Source organism: Labeo rohita, chromosome 22 (genome assembly GCF_022985175.1).
Source record: "Labeo rohita strain BAU-BD-2019 chromosome 22, IGBB_LRoh.1.0, whole genome shotgun sequence".
NCBI classification, from domain to species: Eukaryota; Metazoa; Chordata; class Actinopteri; order Cypriniformes; family Cyprinidae; genus Labeo; species Labeo rohita.
The window spans coordinates 20,357,577-20,382,135 of record NC_066890.1 but is presented as its reverse complement, the minus strand read 5'-3'; the positions used below and the strand labels follow the sequence as shown (position 1 = coordinate 20,382,135).

The 24,559-nt window shown below is 39.5% G+C and overlaps 1 protein-coding gene across 1 annotated transcript; it reads left to right on the top strand.

Moving 5' to 3' along the window:
• Window positions 1-1,387: 1,387 nt before the first annotated feature.
• Window positions 1,388-24,188, top strand: LOC127154210 (uncharacterized). The gene is made up of 12 exons (XM_051095620.1): window positions 1,388-1,972; window positions 2,319-2,414; window positions 2,488-2,721; window positions 10,991-11,150; window positions 11,289-11,336; window positions 11,588-12,130; window positions 19,953-20,569; window positions 20,903-20,998; window positions 21,094-21,339; window positions 21,909-22,068; window positions 23,374-23,421; window positions 23,639-24,188. Exons 1-12 carry the CDS (start codon window positions 1,400-1,402, stop codon window positions 24,181-24,183), a joined length of 3,366 nt encoding a protein of 1,121 aa, XP_050951577.1. The 5' UTR covers window positions 1,388-1,399; the 3' UTR covers window positions 24,184-24,188.
• Window positions 24,189-24,559: the final 371 nt, after the last annotated feature.

The following is a 24,559-nucleotide window of genomic DNA, read 5'->3' as shown; positions in this document are numbered from 1 at the left end:
AATGGAGGCTACTGTACATGCTTCTGTGACCCTTCAATGCAGCAGATTTTTTTTCTGAACTCTTCCCCAGATGTGTGGCTTGATGCAATCCTGTCTCTGAGCTCTACAGGCAGTTCTTTTTGACCTCAGGGCTTGGTTTTTGCTTTGATAAGCATTTCCAGCCCTTAGACCTTTTATTGAGAGGTGTGTTCCTTTCCAAATCATACTCATTCAAATAAATTTGCCACTCAAAATATAGTAACAACTACAAGTGATATGAATGAATGAATTTCAAGTGTTCCAGAAAAATGTATGAATACTTATCCATTGGAATAATTTCAGTTTATTTATTGCTAATAAATTTAATGGGGTCATCGGATGCTAAGTTCACTTTTTCATGTTGTTTGAACATTGATGTGTGTTGGCAGTGCATGTACAAATCTACCCTATAATGATAAAAATCCATGCAGTGGTTTTTAATTAATCTGTAAAAATAATATCCCCTTTTTCAAATCGAGCTAAAGTAAACAGGCTCGTCACTCCACAGAGAGAAGAGAGGGGCGAGGTGAGCAAAGCTCATTTGCATTTAAAGCAGCCTCGACCAGAATTAAATGATTTTTGCAGAGCTCATTTTGACAAGGTAAAAAGGGTGTTGTTTTATACAACCATTGAGAATTCTTAACCAAAAAAATAATATTGACTTTTCATTAAGACCCTAAAGAATCATATCAACTTGTGGGAAATGGGCATCCTTTGTCTGCAGACAGACACTATTGGTTCTGAGGAGAGAAAGAGTAAAAACTGAGACTCACCTGAGACTGTGATGAGTAGCAGCGCTGAGAGTCTCTCCATGATTCCTGCTGTTTGGATGATGTTTTATGAAATTATGATGGAACAAATCAAATGTGAATATTCCTCAGTGCTGCTTTATTCCTCATGTTATTCCTCTCAAAGTCACTGAGCGCGACTGAGAATCAGCAGCTCTGTTGATGCTCTCAGACTCCAGCTGTGGCGGAGCCACGTGTCACCAGTCAATCAGAGAGCACCTGGAGACAAAAACACGCCATTACACAGAGGTACCGGGATGTTATTACAGACTACAGATGATAATACCATTATAGTTCATGTTGTAAATGGGTGTTCCTTCATCCTTTTCATAATTTTTCATTAAATATGGTTAATTTTCCACCTTTTCCTTTTATAATACAAGATATAAGGAAAATGTGGATTCCACTAAATAATCATAATGTCTGCATATATATAATGAGGAAGAACTTGGAGAAACCTGCTTTACAGACTCACAAACACAACTGATTAACAATCACTCAAACAAAACCAGAAAAGGGGAAACACATGAGTGAATGAGAAAGAGAAACTACAGTGTAGTTGGGCAGTTGTGTCTCTGTAATCAAGCAGTAAAATGGCAGAAGCCAGAGTTTTTCAGGATGAGTTCTTGTGTCCAGTGTGTAAGGATCTCCTGAAGGATCCAGTGACCATCCAGTGTGGACACAGTTACTGTAAGAGCTGTATTACAGGCTGCTGGGATCAGGAGGATCCGATGAGAGTCTACAGCTGCCCTCAGTGCAGACGGACCTTCAGTCCAAGACCTGCTCTAGCTGCAAACACCATGCTGGCTGAAGTGGTGGAGAAACTGAAGAAGAGGAAACGTCCTGCTGACTGTTTAGCTGAAGCTGGAGATGTGCAGTGTGATGTCTGTACTGGAACAAAATATAAAGCCGTCAAGTCCTGTCTGATGTGTCTGAACTCTTACTGTCAGAATCATCTTGAACAACATGAGAGTTGGTTTAAAGGAAAGAGACACAATTTGACTGATGTCACTGGACGACTGCAGGAGATGATCTGCCAGAAACATGAGAAGATCCTGGAGGTTTTCTGTCGCACTGACCAGAAATGTATATGTGTGCTGTGTACGATGGATGAACATAAAAACCATGATACTACATCAGCCGCAGCACAGAGGACAGAGAAACAGGTATTTCAAACTACTGATTAAGTTAATAGTGTAATGATCCAATAGTCATTTTATTTTTTGTGTAAAGCTGCAGGTTATGAAACACTGTTAATGTGAAGCTCTACATCTGTGTCAGTTTCACTTTCATGACACTTACGCTTACAGTGTGAAACAGACCTTAATATTCATCATAATTCATGTTCGATGATTGTAATTGATCATCACTTCTGGAGTTTGAACCTACAGGAATTGGTTATCAGTTTCACTTTTCCTAGATTCATTGATTTCCTAGAATCATTTCAGATTCACTGAAAGCCAGTTGCTTTCAGTGACATTCACTATCATCCATTTCACTACTGTCCTGCAGAAGCAGCTGAAGGAGACCCAGAAGACGTTCCAGCAGAGAATCCAGCAGAGAGAAAAAGATCTTCAGCAGCCAAGAGAGGCTGTGGGGTCTGATAAGGTGAGCGTGGAGAAGAAAAGAAGTTTGTCTTAGTGTCATTTCAGACTCTCCTCTTTCATTTTGTGTCTTACAGTGCTCTGCACAGACAGCAGTGGAGGACAGTGAGAGGATCTTTACCGAGCTCATCCGCTCCATTGAGAAAAGCTGGTCTGAGCTGATACGGCTGATAAGAGATCAGAAAAAGGCTGCAGTGAGTCAAGCTGAAGGACAACTGGAGCGACTGGAGCAGGAGATCAATGATCTGAGGAGAAGAGAGGCTGAGTTGGAGCAGCTTTCACACACACAGGATCACATCCAGTTCCTGCAGGTAAAAGAGATCTTGAAGAACATAGGGTTGTGGCTAGAAGGGATACACCTCCGACTGTAAACTAACAATGAAATGAATGGGGTAGGTGTTAACGTCTACACCTACCCCAACTATAAACTTAGCCCCAATACAAAAACAGTGTTATTGTTGTACAGTGTGACAAAAATAACGTTAGATTGATGTGTGCATGCCCAGTAGCCAGAGCTGCCTCCTTCTAGCTTTAACTGAATGAGCCAGATCCGGCTTTAACAGGAGACTCACAGAGAAACATTTCATGAGTATCTTATTATATAACCATCAGTCAGATTCTCATCTGATCCTCTTTGATTGAAAGAGACACCGCTTACAAATGGCTTTCAGCTCAAATCTTTTAGGAATCATTTGTCTGAGCTCTTTCTTCTGGAAGATATATTTAGCTGTCAAACACCACTAGAGCAAACTTCACTAACATCTCAATTTTTTTTTACTTCAATTCTCTGTCTGATTTATTACATCATGGTGAAGTCAGTGAACTCGATAGTGCCAATTCTGAGTAGCGTTCATTAAAATTGGATCAGATGATCCTCAAACCTAATAAAATTGTTTTTTTTACTGGCCTGAATTTGACAATGAAGACCGCAAACATAAAAAGAATCCAGATAGCACACGCACATCTGCAAGATGTCTGTTAAAGATCACTTGATCTGGAAAGGATCTGCTGTGTACGAACAGACATCAGTTTTACATACATTCTAAATCATAAACATCTTAAAGACATCTGATAGACGTCTATTTGACATCTGATAGGAAACATTCTACAGACGTATTGCAGATGAGCAAACAATCTAAAAAATACATCTTGCAGACATCAAATAGACATCTCCAAGATGTACGTGTGCTATCAGGGAAGTTCTAAATAATGGTAAATCTAATAGTATCCTTTGAGATGCTTTTCCTGAGCAAATCTACTCAACCCTGCAATGAGTGTTTTGATGTGCTTGAGCTGCGAGTTAGACATTCATGTTCTCAGCAGATGTTTTATCATCCAAACTATTTCCTAGAAAGTTCACATATAGCGTAATGGCTCGTTTCCACTGAGCGGTACGGTAGGGTGCGGTACAATTTGGGAGGGAACACCCAGATCGAGCTTGCGTTTCCACCGCTTAGAGCACCCTTACATGATAGGTGTGGTGTAGTGATCGACGATAAAGCGTGACAATAGCCGTTTCTCAATATGACAAAGCACAACTCTGCCTCTTTTTGTTAAATGTCAGTATTAATGAACAATAATAGCCATTATAAAAGCATAAGTACAAAGTATAAAAGGCTTATTATATAAGTAATTATATAAGAGTAAATAAAGATAAAAGCCAACAATTCAGTCAAACATATGCTACAAAGTTCAGAATAAATATATAAAGTAAACATGACTTTGTGCTCGGCCAAAACGATATGACCAGGAACAAATAATAGATTTATGAGACCAATAATTGCCTGTTAGATATACCCCAAACAAATTGTATCTCATGTTTAATTAAAACTAGCCGAGCTACGGATGCTCTAGGTGGGAGACGTGAGCACTGAGTGCTTGGTGGTCGCCTGGAGTGCACATCTCTAAAATCAGCATAGCAAATTTTCAATTAGGCACTATTTTTATTAATAAACCGCAGATTTGAATTTTAAACAACTACATTCTCACCTTGAAAACTCTTAAAACTACTGAGAAATGGCTATTGTCTGTGTGAAAATATACAATTATAAAATACACCGTTATATTTTTTTGTGTTTGCGCACTCTGATGTAAATAACTTCAACACGTATGAACAGCAGCGTGGAACGAGTGAAGGAAATGCTTTATCACCTTGTAGCATGCACAAGAGACAATTCTAGTCAACTAGTCAACCAGTCAACATTCTGCAGTGAGTTTAGCTCCACTCTTTTGGTACCTTTTGCTGTGCTTGGTACCCCAAAGGAAGGGTTCCAAATAAGTGGTATGGTACGGTTCCCTATTTTGGTACTATTCACAAATTCGGACAGTGGAAACAGTAATAATTGCATTCTGTACCGTACTGTACCGAACCGTATCACTCGGTGGAAACGAGCCGTAAGTGTCAAATACTACAGTCTGTAGCTCTAATGTGATATAATGAATATGAGAAGAATGAAGTTGATGCTGTGAAAGTGCTGGATTGAGGTGAGTTACTAAAGACCAGTCAAGTCAACAACAGCCGCACAAATCTGATAGTCGTGCAGGTTGTTGGGTGAAGTGTGGAGCTGATGAGTTTTGATTTCTGTTTTCTGTAGAGTTCCCAGTCTCTCTCAGCACCTCCTGAAACTACAGAAGTAAATGACGGTCGCTCCATTTCTCTCTTCTCTTCTGATGGCCTGAGAGAATCTGCCCTTCAGCTGAGAGACAAACTGGAGGATTACTGCAAAGAGGAGCTCAAGAAGATCTCAGACAGAGGTGAAGTCTTAGATTCATCTGCTCTCAGAAACGAATCCATCATTATCTCAAATCATAGAGAACATCATATTAGAAATGTCTTGCTGTCAGAATCACACTGTTCATGTCTGTTAATTTTCACAGTCACATCCACCAATGTTGTTCCCAGGACCAGGAATGACTTCCTAAAATGTAAGTCAGTAAAAAAACATACAAACAAAAAACAGAAAAACTGTGAAAAAAAGTGTGTTCATGTTCTTCCTGTAGAAAATGAATGAAGAGTTTGATATTTGATGATGTAAATGATGATTTGAAAAGGATATCTGGTCATCTGTAATGAAACACTAATGATACAATGAACATGAAGAGTTCAGCAACATGGAATGATCAAACAAATTCATAATTCTTGATTCTGATGTGTTTTATTTCCATCAGATTCCCATCAGCTCACTCTGGATCTGAACACACTGAATAAATGTCTCCGTCTGTCTGAGAGCAGCAGAAAGATTGCTCACTGGTACAGATCAGTCATATCCTGATCATCCAGACAGATTTGATGTGTATCGTCAGGTGTTGTGTAAAGAGAGTGTGTGTGGACGCTGTTACTGGGAGCTGAAGTGGAGTGGAACAAATGGTGTCCGAATATCAGTGTCATATAAAAGCATCAGCAGAAAGGAAGGTGTTGAGTGTTTGTTTGGATCTAATGATCAGTCCTGGAGTTTGTTGTGCTCTCCCTCTAGATACTCATTCTGCCACAATAGGAAACAGTCTACTCTACCTGTAAAGTCCATCAGCCATACAATAGGAGTGTATGTGGATCACAGTGCAGGAACTCTGTCCTTCTACAGCATTTCAAAAACAATGAGCCTCATCCACACAGTCCAGACCACATTCACTCAGCCACTATATCCTGGGTTTGGATTTGGAGCTGGATCTTGGCTGAAACTGACAAATATTGTTGATGAATCAGAATAGATTGATGAGAAATTTTACTCATAACGCTTGCATGATAAACCAGTAACAGTGAGATTATAGTCTCTTCTTTTCTCTGGCATTAATACTGCAGCTGAACTTTTGTCAGTGAAATAACATGTCTGAATAAATTTGTGTAATAAATTCTCATATAGACAGTAATATCAGTGTGAGTCCTGCTTAGTGACCATGTGTTTCTGTGTTTTTCTCAAATTCTGTTTGTGTTGATTTAGTTTTTAATGTAGTGTCACATCTATCGTTTTACTATCATAATTACCTTGTATTCAGATGATCACAATTAATAAATCATTTTCATTGTACACTTTATGGAGCTCTGACCCTTTTCAGTGTTTTGTGTTCTTTTGTCTTCCAGTGTCATTAGTCACGGTTTTTATTATCACACATTTAATTATTAACTGTGGAATTTGTTTTTATTTTAGGTTACAGCTTGTTAATAATTTATTATATTATAGATCAGTGTTTAAAACCTGTAAATGATATGAAATGTGTGTGTGTGCCTACTTAACCATATTTTATTTGTACCCAAAAGTGAGCAACATCTCACAAAGTCTCACAAAACCACTGCTGCAGTTTGATACCACTTTAAAGTGGGCGAGATTATACACATCACCCCATCAAGCTCTCACTGGATCCACTTCTTGGCTATCAGCAAGAGGAAATTCTGTAATTCCTCAACAAACCACGAAACAATATTTTGGTTGTTAAGAAAAAAATGTGCGCTCATTCAAAACAGTTGTGTTCATTAAAAAAAAAAAAAAAAAGTTGCATTCTATCCTTCGCTGGCTGTCCTGATTTAAATGAAGCAAGCCTAATGTCTTGTGTTGCAATTTCAAAGTTCAATTATCTCCAGCCAATCAGTGATCAACAGGGTTTATACATCACATTTTGTTATCAGTACAGCTTGGAACCTCAGCCAAGTAGGTACTGAAAAAAGTACCAGGTACTGTACATTTGACATTTTGATGTTTTTGCCATTTTTTTTTTTTTTTTTTTTGGGTATGGATGACCCAGCCCTCCTCTTCCTCCTGCTAGAGCAGGGGGAACGCTCTCTCGAGGACCACACAATGGACTTTGTGTTTTTTGCCAACATGACACACTATCCGGGCAGCTGCCTTTGCTCATTCTACCAAGCTGGACTTAACATCGCCCCACATGAGTGCAGCTGTCCAGAATAGGTCCTCGAGAGAGCCTTGCCGCCTTTGTGGAGTGGGTGATGGTGTCTGAATCAGATCGCTGATGACTGTGGACTTCACAGACAGCAACCCCATTCCCACTCCTGCATCTGCCCGAGCCCACTGCGGACGGAGAGGCAAAGTCCAGTGCGACCGAGCCATTGCCGAGAGGAGGGACAGAGCTGAGGATCGCCCCGGAGCATGAGCCCATCACGTCCGACCAGGTGCGAGAGCCGGTAACATCATTTGCGATGGAGGAGTAATCAGTGGAGCACGAGGATGCTAAGGAAGGCCCCGCCCACTGCACCTCCGCTGAGGGTGAGCTAAAACTGGAACTGGGACTAATGGACCTTATAAATATTGAGGAGGATATATATGCAGACATACCCCCTCTTATCCCACCATGATCAGAACTGTCAGTTGATCCTGAACCCTCTGTCCGCCCTGATCTGTCTGCCTGCCTAAATTTAACACCCACCAACCCACACACCCTCGCTCTTTTGCATCATCCACTCATCATTACCTCAGCCACGCCACCTCTGTCTCCTGCCAGACCCTTTGCTCACCTTCAGCCCACCATCTGTGCGGTGGGCTCGCTGCGGGTCTGCCATTCTCCATCGGCATTGTGGCTGGAGAAACCCTGGACTCCGCCTCGGCCCTCCAACCCAGCCGCTCCGCCCCGGCTCTCTTATCTCCACCATCGCCCGTCAGCCCACCAGCTCCACTGGGCTCCCTCGTCCCTCCGGCTCCGCCTTGGTCGGTCGTTGTCCCGCCATCACCTCAGGACTCCACTTCTGTGCCTTGTCGCTCCATCTCACCGGCTCTGTTGGGCTCCTCCCTCCCTCCAGCTCCGCCTCAGTCTCCTGTCACTCCGGCTTTGCCACGGACCTCCGGATCTCTGCCTCCGCTTCAGTCGTCTGAGCCTTGGACACCGCCTTGGCCCTCCGGATGCTGTGTGTTGCCTGGACTCATCGGCTCTCTGTCTCCACCTCAGGCTCCACCTGCTCCACCACTGTTGGTCAGCCCCCTGGAGTCGTCAGCCCATCCTCCACCATGGCTCCTCCCTCCGTCGGCTCCGCCATGGGCTACCATCATGGCTGTGGCCTAGGTCTCGTCTGGCTCCTCCTGCTCCAGGTCCATTCTGTCTCCATCCTAGCTCCTTCCTCTGTCTGATCACCATTATCCTTTTACGAGTACGTTCATCCAACATGTGTGTGACACATAACCTTTACTCTATTTATTATATGAACTTGTGAAATCAGTGATGCTGTCTACACTGGATGTAGCGTGATACATCATGAAAAATACCCAACAGTGAACTGCTACCTTATTCTATTTGTGACGTACTGACACAAAGTTTAATGATTAGGAAATAAAAGTTACTGAATAAATGTGTCCTAAACTCCTGAACAATTGTCATCTCATATTTTAGAGCAGTTAACAGAGTTTATGAAAGAAGTCAGTATGTTGGTATGTGAAAAAAAAAAAAAAAAAAAAAAAAAAAAAAAAAAATTCTGATGTAACCCCCTTTGTGATAAGAAACTGTAATTTAATTACACACATTTACTCAGTAGCTATATAAGTAGGATTGCATTTATTTTGTAAATAAAATACATAATTCTGTTACATGTAACTGGTACTTTAAAAACAAAACCAGGAAATGGGAAACACGTGAGTGAATGAGAAAGAGAAACTAAAGTGTAGTTGAGCGGTTGTGTCTCTGTAATCAAGCAGTAAAATGGCAGAAGTCAGAGTTTTTCAGGATGAGTTCTTGTGTCCAGTGTGTAAGGATCTCCTGAAGGATCCAGTGACCATCCAGTGTGGACACAGTTACTGTAAGAGCTGTATTACAGGCTGCTGGGATCAGGAGGATCTGATGAGAGTCTACAGCTGTCCTCACTGCAGACAGACCTTCAGTCCAAGACCTGATTTAGCTGCAAACACCATGCTGACTGAAGTTGTGGAGAAACTCAAGAAGAGGAAACGTCCTGCTGACTGTTTAGCTGAAGCTGGAGCTGGAGATGTGCAGTGTGATGTCTGTACTGGAACTAAATATAAAGCCGTGAAGTCCTGTCTGATGTGTCTGAACTCTTACTGTCAGAATCATCTTGAACAACATGAGAATTGGTTTAAAGGAAAGAGACACAGTTTGACTGATGTCACTGGACGACTGCAGGAGATGATCTGCCAGAAACATGAGAAGATCCTTGAGGTTTTCTGTCGCACTGACCAGAAATCTATATGTGTCCTTTGTACAATGGATGAACATAAAAACCATGACACCGTATCAGCTGCAGCACAAAGGACAGAGAAACAGGTATTGAAAACTAAAGATAAAGTAAATACTTAATGTAGTGATCCAACAGTCTGTTTATTTTCTGTGTAGAGCTGCAGCTTAATTCTACAGATACATTGTCAGTGTGAAGCTCTACGTCTGTGTCAGTTTCATTTCATGATACTTATGCTTGCAGTGTGAAACAGGCTTTAATATTCATCATGATTCATGTTAGATGAGTGTAAACGATCGCCACGTCTAGATCTTGAACCTACAGCCATTGTTTATAATTTCCACTTTTCCTGGATTCATTGGTGATTTATTTCCAGTAGTTTTCTGTGACATTTACTATCATCCATTTGTCTTGCAGAAGCAGCTGAAGGAGATGCAGAACATGATCCAGCAGAGACTCCAGCAGAGAGAGAAAGATCTTCAGCAGCTGAAAGAGGCTGTGGAGTCTCATAAAGTGAGTCTGGTGAAGAAGAGAAGTTTGTCTTAGTGTCAGTTCAGACTCTCCTCTTTCAGTCCCACTGACGCCTCAATCACTGTGTATTAACAGCAGTCTGCACAGACACCAGTGGAGGGCAGTGAGGGGCTCTTTACTGAGCTCATCCGCCCATCCATTGAGAGAAGCTGCTCTGAGCTGATACGGCTGATCAGAGATCAGGAAAAGGCTGCAGTGAGTCGAGCTGAAGGACGACTGGAGCGACTGGAGCAGGAGATCAATGATCTGAGGAGAAGAGACGCTGAGCTGGAGCAGCTTTCACACACACAGGATCACATCCAGTTCCTGCAGGTAACAGAGATCTACAAGAACAGGGTCATAGTGGACATGAGTCAGATCCTGCTCTGACAGGAGACTCACAGAGAAACATTTTATGAGTGTCTTATAATCATAAATCAGACTCACATTTTCTTTTAAAAGAGACAAATGGTTTACAAATGGCTTTCAGCTCTGGAAATCTCTTAGGAATCTTTTCTCTGAGTTCTTTCTTTTAGAAGATATATTTAGCTATTTGTCTTAAAGGTCCTTGTGAAATTTCAGTAAAGTTATGAATATGGTTAATGTAATCGTAGCTTTTGAGCTCCTTTTCCTGGGCACATCTACTCAGCTCTACATTGTGACTCCATTAATGTGCTTGAGCTATCAGATGGACCTGTCATTCATGTCCTTAGCAATTGTTTTATCATCCAAACTATTTCCTAGAAAGTTCACATAGAGTGTAAGTGGCAAATGCTAGAATCTGTAAAATGAATGTGATATAATGAATATGAGAAGAATGAAACTAATGCTGTGAAAGTGCTGGATTAAGGTGAGTTACTAAAGATCAGTCAAGCCAATTATACATTGGTGCATGTTCCTGGGCGAAGTGTGGATCTGATGAGATTGATTTCTGTTTTCTGTAGATTTTCCAGTCTCTCTCAGCACCTCCTGAAGCTACAGAAGTAAATGACGGTCACTCCATTTCTCTCTTCTCTTCTGATGGCCTGAGAGAATCTGTCCTTCAACTGAGAGACAAACTGGAGGATTACTGCAAAGTGGAGTTTAAGAAGATCTCAGACAGAGGTGAAGTCTTAGATTCATCTGCTCTCAGAAACAAATCCATCATCATCTCATATCATGGAGAACATCATTTTAGAAATGTCTTAGGGATGAATGCAGGATCATGAGAATCACACTTTTCATGTCTGTCGATTTCCACAGTCATATCCACCAACGTTGTTCCCAGGACCAGGAACGACTTCCTAAAATGTAAGTCAGTAAAAAAAAACAAAACAAAAAAAAAACAAGCAGACAAGGAGAAAAACTCACTGAATGTGTTCATGTTCTTCCTGTAGAAGGTGAAAGAAAAGTTTCATATTTGATGATGTAAATGATGATTTGCAAAGGATATCTGGTCATCTGTAATGAAACACTAATGATACAATGAACATGAGTTCAGCTACATGAAAAGATCGAACAGATTCATAATTCCTGATTCTGATGTGTTTTATCTCTATCAGATTCCCATCAGCTCACTCCGGATCTGAACACAGTGAATAAATACCTCCGTCTGTCTGAGAGCAACAGAGTGATTGCTTACAATAACAAAGACCAGTCATATCCTGATCATCCAGACAGATTTGATGTGTATCGTCAGGTGTTGTGTAGAGAGAGTGTGCGTGGACGCTGTTACTGGGAGCTGGAGTGGAGTGGAAGTGATGGTGTGCGAATATCAGTGTCATATAAGAGCATCAGCAGGAAGGGACGGGATAAAGAGTGTAGGTTTGGATGTAATGATCAGTCCTGGAGTTTGTTGTGCATTCCTTCTAGATATTCATTCTGCCACAATAAGACACGGTCTATTCTCCCTGTAAAGTCCATCAGCAATAGTATAGGTGTGTTTGTGGATCCCAGTGCAGGAACTCTGTCCTTCTACAGTGTTTCTGATACAGTGAGCCTCATCCACACAGTCCAGACCACATTCACTCAGCCGCTCTATCCTGGGTTTGGATTAGGATCTGGATCATCAGTGAAACTGACAAACATTGTTGATGAATCAGAATAGATTGATGAGAAATTTTACTCATAACGCTTGGAGCTGAATGATAAACCAGTAACAGTGAGATGTTATGGAGTCTTTCCTTTTCTCTGGCATTAATGCTGTAGCTGAACTTCTCTCAGTGAAATAACATGTCAGAATAAATGTGTGTAATAAATCCTCATATACACAGTAAGATTAGTTTGTGAGTCCTGCTCATTGACCATGTCTTTCTGTGCTTTTCGCAAACTCGTTTTTAACCCCCTAACTGTATACGTGACACCTACGTTCACTTCACAATGTTTCAAATAAATCCTAATCTAATCATGATAAACTATATATAGTTTATAGTTAGATAAACTATATGCTATAAAGGTCTAAGAGTCCTAAATAGATATTTTACCACTGTTTTGTGTTACAAATTATGTAGGAAAAGTAATAGATTAGTTTATAAGTGTGCAAAAGTCAGAAATCTACATTGTAACAGGAGTTCTGACCTTTGTCACAAAAAGACGTTCTTTGTTGTCTTTTTCCCTATCATGCTTTAGATATAAATATCAAGATTAGATATCAAGAAATTATATATCACTTGAAAACTTAAAATCTCAAAATTCATCCTTTGAAAAGCATTTTAAAATCAGACATTGCATTACCATTTTAAAAAAAGTATATTAAAATCATACTACAAAATGTTTTTGTTCATGATTTATAAAAATGCAAGTTTGAATAGTGCATTTTCACGTCTATGTTCAAAAATGGGAGTGACAGTTAAAGGGTTAATGTAGTGTCACATCTTATTATCATTTTATTATCATCACAATTATCATTTATTCAGACAAAATAGTTGAAAATGAAATCATTATTGAATACATTTGGGTGTGGTTGTATATCAAAAAAATGTCTATATTGAAAATTTTTATTTTATTTGTAAGTCCTAGTCTATGTCTCTATGTATGTCTCAATATTTTGAAGGAGAAAAGACAACACATTTAATAAAATGCTTTTAAATCTGATTAATGAAACAGATTGTAGATTAATCAAACATTTATTAATCAACAGATTAATTATCAAATTCATTGTTAGATGCATCACTAATATAAGTATAAAGTTAATGATAAATTATCAATCTAACATTGAAACAATGTAAATTTCTCTCCTCAGTGCAGAATGAAGCAAATGATCCTATAATGTCACATGTTGTCATTTCTGAATTATGACATGTTCTGAACATATCTTTACACAAGACTAATTGAGGATGTGAGCGGTGTGGCACTGCATGACAAAATATAGAACTATAGAACTCATAATGATTTTTTATTAACAAAGTTTGGAATGTTCAGATAATCAGCATAATTAACACGAGAGGAGCACATTCAGTAATCAACCTAATTAACAAGATAAGAGGTATATCCACACAGCAGACTTACCTCTGTTTCTTGACAGTTCCCCAGGATTCAGTTCATGCTTTGTGCCATTATGTCTGAAATCCAATAAGCCAGATTTTCTTTTGGATACTCTGCCACAATCTGCTGGCCACAGGACCACTTCTTCTCCACCAGACATCACCGCTGAACCCCAGGCTTCTTCCTGCAGTCGTTGTTCTGCTTGACCAGCCACACACTCACCAAGACACAAGGCCGACCCTCGAGACTTCTAACTGCTTCTTCGTCATTCTCCTTTCAATCTAACTTGCCAAAAATTCCCCCTATTGAGAAGTGTGCAGTATTAAACCTGAGGAAATTGCACGGTTCTCGCTGAGAATGAACAAAGCAGAACTGTACACAGAACTATATGTTACGTTGCAATAGATGGAATGAAGTAAATGACTATTTAATGCTAATAGCTGAGCTTGCATTGTCCTATAGAGGAGGGTACTGCTACACTCATCTCAATCTATTCTCTGCAAAATGCACAGGACAGGTCTCCCATTGAAACCAATGTCCCTACTGGGGCACACTGCCCTTTCTAGGCTGCAGAAACATTTCATGATCTGCAGGTCAGTGGCACATTCCACCATGTCATGCCCTCAAATTAACCCCTCTATCCCCCCTGCCCAAATACATCCCCAGGTAAATCCACCAGATACATACCAAGACCTGCCACCACCAATACAAATCCGAGTTTTAGATGGAAAACTCTATCTTTTGCAGACAATAGGCAGCCATGCAACAATTTCTACCTCTGCAAATACACCAGACAATGTTGTTGTTAATTCTTAATTCTTGATTAATTCACTAATTACCTGCTGTCTGACCTCGAACACAGTTTTAAACCCAGAGTGGAATGCCCGCTCTCTCAAAACATTACCTGTAATAACCTTCAATCCACTCTTTCCAGCTTTTCGAATTAGCCCCAATGGAGAATCTACTAGGAAACTATCAGGTAAGAAATATCTTATAATCAACCTTTCAGTTCCACACAATTACCTGTTCCCGAGCAACAGCTTTATTCTGTCAGGGTTTGGCAAGGAAGGGCCCAAATTCAGAATCAATAGGGGGAACAAAGTTTATTAAGAAAATGGGAACACAAAAGGGCGAAGTAGGAAGACAGTCCACACAATGGGCCAGGGTACACGACAGGAGAACAGGCTGGTCGGGGATGGGATAGCTCTGTAGCAAAGGAGACTAGGTAGCAGCTCAAGGGACTGGGGATGGTAACTCTTGAAGCACCAGAATGTCTGTCAGGATGGGTTAAATGCGAACCACAAATGGCGATTTTTCTCTCCTTTCAATCTTCTCATTCATCTCCTACCTCAACAATGTTAAAGGCCTCCAATTTGGGTCCATTAAAGGATACCTGAGTGGCATCCAATTTTTAATCTACAAACTGATTTTTGGCACTCCCTCCCCTGTGATAAATAATTCTCAAATCTCTCTTCTGATCAAAACACCTGACTCACGTTAAGTAGGTACGGCGGAATTAGGAGTATAGACCAGTTGCTAGGTTCAGCAGGATTACAATAGGAACTGCGGTGAATGTGCAATGAAATGGCTGGAGGCAAAGAGTAAGTAAGAAAAAGTATTATTTAGCAACAAATAAACATAAAAACAGTTCAAGGTAAACAATATTTAACAATAAGCATAGCCGGCATATGCAAAAAAATAAAATAAAATCCCACAGTCCCAATGAGCTCAGTTTGTCTTTTGTACGTTAGAAGTCAAGTCAATTGTCTTTATAATTCAGTTCTTTTTTTCCGTTAAGTGGTGTTTTAAGGTGTTACCACTCGGCACTGTAGAGAAGAAGGTGGTTCTTCAATGTTCAATCCAGTTCTGGGCACAGGCTCGCCATCTCCATCCGGAGAGAATCCAGGAAATCCATCCAGAGTTTTCTTAATCATGTAATACTAGCCTGCACAACAATAATGGTATTATTGTTTACAGCTAAATAAATGTCTGTTGTCCTATTTCTTCTCAATGGCTATAGCTTTGTTTACCTTTTCTCATATTACCATATTACAAATATACAGTAATATTTTACATGCATGTTTTTAACTCAAATATCCTTTGTAATACATTAAATAGTTTTTACTCCATGTAAAAACAACAAATGAATTTATCTTTTTATCTTTTTTTTTTAATTATTCAACCATAACATTATGATCAAATATTTTTAACCAATTGGCATATTCATTTTTAAATGAATTTTAACTTTTTGTAAATCATGAAATGAATTACACTAATGAATTCAAATATTCTCCTTCAAAACCAACATTTCTATCAGTAACACCGTATCTGTGCTATGGAGTTTAGCATTACAGAAACATTACTGTACACTTCATACAATAAACCATCAAAATGTACAATCAACTTCAAAATAATAATTACATTGGACCAAAAATAGTACAAAAATAACTAAAAGTGCTTCTCAGTACTGTTATGAACTGAAATAGAATTTGGTAGAACCCATGTCTTAACCAAAAATAGCTTTTACATTGCTTTCAAACAAAAAAAAAAAGGCACTCGCGATTAGCGTTAGCATCGTGCTTATATTAGCATGCGCTAGCATGTTTTTTTTTCTAGTTCTCAAATGGCATGGCTTACCAAGATGAGGTATCGTAAAGAGCCCGCAAGGGGTACAACAACACAGCCTATCCAGCTCGTGGTCCTTACACAGACGACCCAAAAGTTGTTTTACCGGAGCTCTACAACCTGTCTCGCTCATTCCCATAGTGAAAAAGGCCGGAGACTCGTGAGTGATCTGGTCTGCAGCTTGGGAGGCGGGACTAATACCACTTTTAACAAATCAAAAGGTCATTATCACCCAACTTGACTGTGCAAAACAGGAAAATAAAGTTTGAGCTAAGGGATCACACTTCCTCTTTTCAAAATAAATGTTTTTTCAAAATAAAAAATGCATAAATATAAATACAACAGCAGTCTTATTTTTCCTTTAAATTGCATAAAACTGATAATATATATATATATATATATATATATATATACACACTTCAGCACTGTAGCAGTGATTTCAACCACAGAAATGAGATATTTTATTTTTATTTTAATACAGTTATTCCTATTATTGGTTGCACCACATGATGAGTGGTCGCTTCAAATGACACAAAGGCCTTATATCATTAAAATCTATTTAAAGAGACGTGTGAAATGTGCAGCACATGACATTAACTGCAGGCACTTCTTTAGCCCCACTAAAGAAAAACTTTGCCTGATCTTGGCTGCTCAACTGACCCTTCGCCAGGAGTTTTATTAACAGGCGATCTGACCAATCATAACGCCAAATATGCTGTTTTGTCTGACAAACAACCCAGACAGAAGAGTAGTCGGTGGACTTGAACTTGAAAAATGGTGTGTATTGACATATTTTCACAGGTAAAAAACAACATACCTTCTGATGTTCATTTGTTTATTTTGTGCTATAACTAGTAAAGATGAAGAGATCATCGGCTCATGTGCCGCTTGAAGTGAGGTGCTACAGCTATCTGTCAGGACACATTAAAGAGCCACAAAACAGTATTGGTTGCTTGAATTTCTTTTAAAAAAGACCAAATTTGAACACAAAGACTTTGTTTCATACCAAAAGTAATCACTCTGTATGTCGGCGCATTGTCAGTGTCCTCTTTGCTGTGTGATGTATTTTTTACTGCATGATGTGTGGCATAAAAGTGCCATGGTTTGTCAGATGCAGTAACAGTAACTAAAGGGAGCAGGTCTTTGTGAAGGGTCAATTTAGATTAGCGGGAGGTTGCTGGCTCAGATTCTGAGATCACACCATGAACATCTTTCTTAAAGTAGAAAATAAAATCTGGAGTTTGTGCTTGAATGCAGGGTCAGAATTAACGTGCTGCCTATGGTGAGCATTCAAAGACATTTCCAAAGCAACATTTATGGCTGGACGGCCACCCCACATGATATTTTGACACTTTGTATAAAAGAAAAATTGCAAATAAGTACATTTTTTGAAAAGTTAAAGTGGGTCCATACACAGGAGAGGTAATTCATATATATGGCATCTTTTTAATGCATTTAAACCAAATTTTACCTGAAAAATGCAATCAGACAGAAAATTTGGGCGTCACGTCATTGACCCAGATATATCTCTCATGTATGTATGTATGTATGTACAGTCATGGCCAAAAATATCGGCACCCTTGCAATTCTGTCAGAAAATGCAGCCCTTCTCTCAGAAAATTGTTGCAGTTGCAAATGTTTTGGTACTTTTTTTGTGTAAATTTATTGTGTTATAATAATATTAAAAATAGTAAATGATGTTTATCAGAAAGTGTAACGATGCAAACATGTTTTCTGTGAGGGCTAGGTTTAGGTTTAGGGTTGGGTTAGGGGATAGACAATATCGTTTGGCCAGTATAAAATCTATAGAAGTCTATGGAAAGTCCCCACAATTCACAAAAACAAATGTGTGCCTATGGAGAGTCCCCGTAAACCACAAATGCAAGAATGTGTGTGCGCGCGCGCGTGTGTGTTGTTGCTGTGCAAAAAAAAAAAAAGCATGTGAATACCAAAACATTTGCAAAAAAAGAGAAGTGTTGCATTTTTTTGACAGAATTGCAAGGGTGCCGATATTTTTGGCCATGACTGTATGTGTGTCAACTATTCACTGAGTTTCAGTTAATTCAAAAAGATATATACATGGGGAATGAGACAGCTGAAAGCACACCCTGTTTATTTTCTTTATTTTACAAAAGCACAATGTTTTGTTGATATTGTGAGTGTACACAAATAAAAATTACCCTTTGTAAAATAACCCTTTACAGATTCAAATGATGTATTACTCTTATGTGTATGATCAAAAATGACAGAACAAACTGACTTTAGTACCTCTTTCACAAGTTCGCCTGCCCATCCAGTCATGATGGGCAATGGTAAACAAACTTGGCTTGTTGTCCTTAATGGAGGCTCGAACCCGAGGCTCGGCTTGAGCACAGAGTTCGAACCCCCCCAAAATGTGCTTACAAGGGACAGCAAGCCGGGCAATCAAGTGCGAGTAGTTTTTGTGATACGAGTAGAGAAAACCTTTATTGATTCTATCTCTCCCCCTCAAGAATGTGCAGAATACGTTTCCCTGATGCCGTGATTAGGGCAGTATAAGGCAGTTGAAGGGCTAACAAATGAGATCGCTCCTGAAGGAGAGGGGTGGAAAAGCACTGCTGCAGCAGTGACGTAAAGAAACATTTTCATTGGAGGAGAAATCTCTGCTCTTGCAAAACTGGAAGAAAATTAATATATGAAGATTAGTCAGGGCGCTGCAAGGGTGCTGTGCAGAATCACTGCTGCGGCAGTGAGAAGTGGAATTTAGCATGACATCAGCTGCAAGGGAAGTGGGAGAGATTATTGCTGTGGAGGTGAGAAAGAGTTTTAGTATACCTGCTCTTAGACCGGTGGAGGAAATCACTGCTGCGGCAGTGAGAAATGGAGGTTAGTATGACGTCTGCTGCAAGAAAGGTGGGGATGTCATTGCTGCGGAGGTGAGAAATAGTGATTTAGAATGGAAACTCCTCCAAGACCAGTGGAAAAAAATACTGACCTCTACACATCTGCTGAGACCGGTGGAAGAATTCACTGCTGCGGCAGTGAGCAATAGAGTTTGGTGTGACGTCTGCTGAGGCCTGTGGGAGAATTCACTGCTGTGGCAGTGAGAAATAGAGCTTAGTATGGTGACTGTCTGCTGCAAGAGTGGTAAAAAGAAATCACTGCTGTGGCAGTGCTTTCAGGTCAAATCAAGTGCCCGCCTACATTTTAACAGAGCTTTAAACGATAGAAAATGCCAGAAGAACGGAGGCTGGGACGGTGCAATGACAGCTGCTTATATGATGATTGACAGGACTGAATGATTAGGCTCCTCCCGAACTTACGTTTACAGCTTCATTATTTACATTTTGAGGTTAAATACAGATTTAAAATCATAACAAGAAAAGGTTTAATAGTTATGATACTGTTTTTGAAATCAAATCTTTGCATAGCTATGACAGGAAACTGATATCTAACAATGCCTTGGGGAAAAAAACAGCTAATTTTAAAACATAAAGCAAATAAATCAAGGCAAATAGGAAATAAATCAGATTGTTGTCTCATACTTTAAAGCAGTCAATGCAATTCATGAAAGAAGTCTGTATGTGGGTGTATATGTGAAAGATAAATAAATAAATAAATAAATAAATCTGACGTAACCCGTTTGTGATCAGTCATTAACATTTTCATAACTGTAATTTAATTACAAACTTTTACTAATTACTCTAATTAACTGTAACTAATTACAATTACCTAATTCTGTTACATGTAACTAGTTACTCCCCAACACTGCATACCTCAAACACAAAACCAGGAAACAGGAAACACATGAGTGAATGGGAAAGAGAAACTGAAGTGTAGTTGAGCTGTCGTTTGCTGTCTCTGTAAAAAGCGGTAAAATGGCAGAAGAAGGAGTTTTTCAGGATGATTTCTTGTGTCCAGTGTGTAAGGATCTCCTGAAGGATCCAGTGACCATCCAGTGTGGACACAGTTACTGTAAGAGCTGTTTTACAGGCTGCTGGGATCAGGAGGATCCGATGAGAGTCTACAGCTGCCCTCACTGCAAACAGACCTTCAGTCCAAGACCTGCTCTAGCTACAAACAGCATGCTGACTGAAGTGGTGGAGAAACTGAGGAAAAGGAAACGTCCTGCTGACTGTTTAGATGAAGCTGGAGCTGGAGATGTGCAGTGTGATGTCTGTACTGGAACTAAATATAAAGCCGTCAAGTCCTGTCTGATGTGTCTGAATTCTTACTGTCAGAATCACCTTGAAGAACATGAGAGTTGGTTTAAAGGAAAGAGACACAATTTGACTGATGCCACTGGACGACTGCAGGAGATGATCTGCCAGAAACATGAGAAGATCCTTGAGGTTTTCTGTCGCACTGACCAGAAATTTATATGTGTGCTGTGTACAATGGATGAACATAAAAACCATGATACTGTATCAGCTGCAGCACAGAGGACAGAGAAACAGGTATTTAAAACTAGAGATGAAGTTAATAATGTGTAATGATCCAATAGTCTGTTTATTTTCTGTGTAGAGCTGCAGGTTAATTACACAGAAACATTGTCAGTATAAAACTCTACGTCTTTGTCAGTTTCACTTTCATGATACTTACGCTTACAGAGTAAAGGCCTTAATATCATATCTTAACATTATAATTTGTGTTCAATGATTGTAACCAACCATCATTTATGGAGTTTGAACCTACAGCCATTAGTTATCTGTTCCACTTTTCTTGTATTCACTGATGATTTAGTTCCAGTAGTTTTCTGTGACATTCACTGTCATCCATTTGTCCTGCAGCACCAGCTAAAAGAGATGCAGAAGACGTTCGAGCAGAGAATCCAGCAGAAAGATAAAGACCTTCAGCAGCTAAGAGAATCTGTGGAGTCTCAGAAGGTGAGTTTGGAGAAGAAGAGATGTTTGTCTCAGTCTCAGTTCAGACTCTCCTCTTTCAGTCCCACTGAAGCCTGAATCACTGTGTGTCTTAACAGCGCTCTGCACAGACAGCAGTGGAGGACAGTGAGAGGATCTTTACTGAGCTCATCCACTCAGCCATTGAGAAAAGCTGGTCTGAGCTGATACGGCTGATCAGAGATCAGGAAAAGGCTGCAGTGAGTCGAGCTGAAGGACGACTGGAGCAACTGGAGCGACTGGAGCAGGAGATCAGTGATCTGAGGAGGAGAGACACTGAGCTGGAGCAGCTTTCACACACACAGGATCACATCCAGTTTCTGCAGGTAAGAGAGATCAGTCTATATGAAATAACTCGATAATACTGATTTTGAGTAACAATCAAAATTGGATCAGGTGATCCTCAAACCTGATATAAATTGTTTTTTATTTTGCCTGTAACACATTGTTAAATTTGAACATGAAGACCCCAGACATGAATTAATGCTGTATATTAGCAATGAAAAAAAAAACAAAACATAAGGGTCCTTGTGAAATTTTAGTGTCTTTGAACATTATAAAGTTATAAATGATGCTAAATCTAATCATAGCCTTTGAGCTGCTTTTCCTGAGCAAATCTACTCAGCCCTACAATGAGACTCTGATGTGCTTGAGCTGTTAGGTGGACATTCATGTTCTTAGAAGATGTTTTATCATCCAAACAATTTCCTAGAAAGTTCTCATATAGTGTAAGTGGCAAATACTAGAGCTGTAGCTCTAATGTGATTTAATAAATATTAGAAGAATGAAGCTGATGCTGTGAAAGTGCTGGACTGAGGTGAGTTACTAAAGATCAGTCAAGTCATGAGTATTGGGTGAAGTGTGGAGCTGATGTTTTAATTTGTGAATTCTGTAGATTTTCCAGTCTCTCTCAGCACCTCCTGAAACTACAGAAGTAAAGGATGACCCCTTCATTTCTCACTTCTCTTCTGATTACCTGAGAGAATCTGTACTTCAGCTGATAGACAAACTGGAGGATTTTTGCAAAAAGGAGCTCAAGAAGATCTCAGACAGAGGTAAAGTCCTGGACATTCATCTGCTCTCAGAAACAAGTCTATAATCATATCATAACATGGAGAAAATCATATTAGAAATGTCTTAGGAATGGATGCAGATGCGTCTGGATAATATCGAGCTTAGCGTTCACACTGGCATTTTTGACAGCAAATCTGAAGATACCGAACCTAAAGGCATAGTAATACGTTCACAACCTGATTGGTCAGGTTGAATTACGTATATTTTTGTGACGGAGCTCACCAAACACTCCAAACAAAAGGAGAAGGTGCGTTCAACTTCTGATGGACTAAGCATGGTCATTGTGTGTGTATATGATTTTATTTTAACCACCTGCAAACTCACAAAAAGCTCATAAAGGCACTTTACTTCCTCATTGCTCCATGTTTGCCCTCTGCTCATTTTGTTTTGGAAACACTGTGGATTCTCTTCGTGATATCATGTCGTATAGCGTCACATCTTGCCATTACTTCCTGTTTTTTGTTCGTTTAGAAGTATTTTGTCCACATCGCATTCATTTTTCAATCGAAACCGCACCAGAGTTCATTTGGAAGTGGACTGAGACCCATCTTTTTAGTGGTCTTGGTCTGCTTGTTTGGTGTGTACCAGGGTTCGGTTGGCAGCGTTCACACTTACTCAAATGAAACACAGTATCAGGGTAATCACACCAGAGTTCGTTTTAATCGAACCAAACATGGCAAGTGTGAACACACCCTAAATGATTCGGTTTAATCGCAATGATTCACTTATTTGCTGCCACCTACTGGTGATTTTATTCCACATTTAAAGTATCTTTTTATTATTTAAATAATTTCAAATATCAGTATTCAATGTTTTATGTGTAATATATTAAAACATTATTTATGCATTTGAACCTGCAAGTTAAATGCATTTATGACCTGCATTAAACAAAATTTCATCAAACTTTGTTGATACTGCTTTAATTGGCTTGGTAAAAGCCCAAATGTCATATTATTCTAAATCACTGATTAAATGTAAGAATTTGATGATGTTGCACACAAAAGATGATGCACATTTTTAGAGAAAAAAAAAGGCTTTTTAAAGGTTAAAATGCCCATAAAATATTAAAATCATTTTAAATTTCTATTAGTGTGAACTGACCACCACACAGAATGGATTCAGCTGTCTATGGTAGTCCTTAAGATACCAGCACAATAACACAGCAAAATATTGTCGTTATCAATAAAATCCAAGAAAATATTGAGATATTATTTTTTGTCTATATGCCACACCCCTAGATGCAGAATCATGAGAATCACACTGTTCATGTCTGTTGATTTCCACAGTCACATCCACCAACGTTGTTCCCAGGACCAAGAGCGACTTCTTACGATGTAAGTCAATAAGAAAACAAGCAGAAAAACTCAGTGAATGTGTTCACGTTCTTCCTGTAGAAGGTGAAAGGAGAGTTTATAATTGATGATGTAAATTATGATTTGCAAAGGATATCTGTTCATCTGTACATAAACACTCATGAAAATTTAGAGTTCAGCTACATGAAAAGATCAAACAGATTTATAATTCCTGATTCATGTGTTTTATCTCCATCAGATTTCCATCAGCTCACTGTGGATCCAAACACAGCACATATTTACCTCCGTCTGTCTGAGAGCAACAGAATGATTACTACCGCTAGAACAGTCCAGCCGTATCCTGATCGTCCAGACAGATTTAATTATCGGTCTCAGGTGTTGTGTAGAGAGAGTGTGCATGGACGTTGTTACTGGGAGCTGAAGTGGAGTGGAAATAATGGTGTGCGAATATCAGTGTCATATAAGAGCATCGGCAGGAAGGGAGGGGGTAAAGAGTGTAGGTTTGGATATAATGATCAGTCCTGGAGTTTGTTTTGCACTCCCTACAGTTGCTCATTCATACACAATAACATACGGACTGCTCTCCCTGTAAAGTCCATCAGTAGGAGAATAGGAGTGTATGTGGATCACAGTGCAGGAACTCTGTCCTTCTACAGAATCTCTAAAACAATGAGCCTCATCCACACAGTGAAGACCTCATTCACTCAACCGCTCTATCCTGGGTTTACTGTTCATAGACGATCATCAGTGAAACTGACAAACTGTATTGATGAATTAGAATAGATTGACGAGAGATTCTAACCATAATGCTTTGAGCTGGATGACAAATCGCAGTGAGATGTTATAGAGTCTCTTCTTTTCTCTTCATGACATTAATACTGCAGCTAAACTTCTGTCAGTGAAATAACATGTCAGAATAAATGTGTGTAATAAATCCTCATTAAGACATTAAGATCAGTGTGTGTTTGAGTCCTGCTGATTGACCATGTATTTCTGTGCTTTTCTAAAACTCCTGTTGAACAGAGGTGTCATAAATTCCTAGCTACAGTGCACTTTGAGGTCAAAATGTGTATTTGCTACGCAAAATTGCTGAGGCACCGGGGCAGCAGCTGGGGGTTCAGTGCCTTGCTCAAGGGTCTGACCTCAGTTGTATATGACT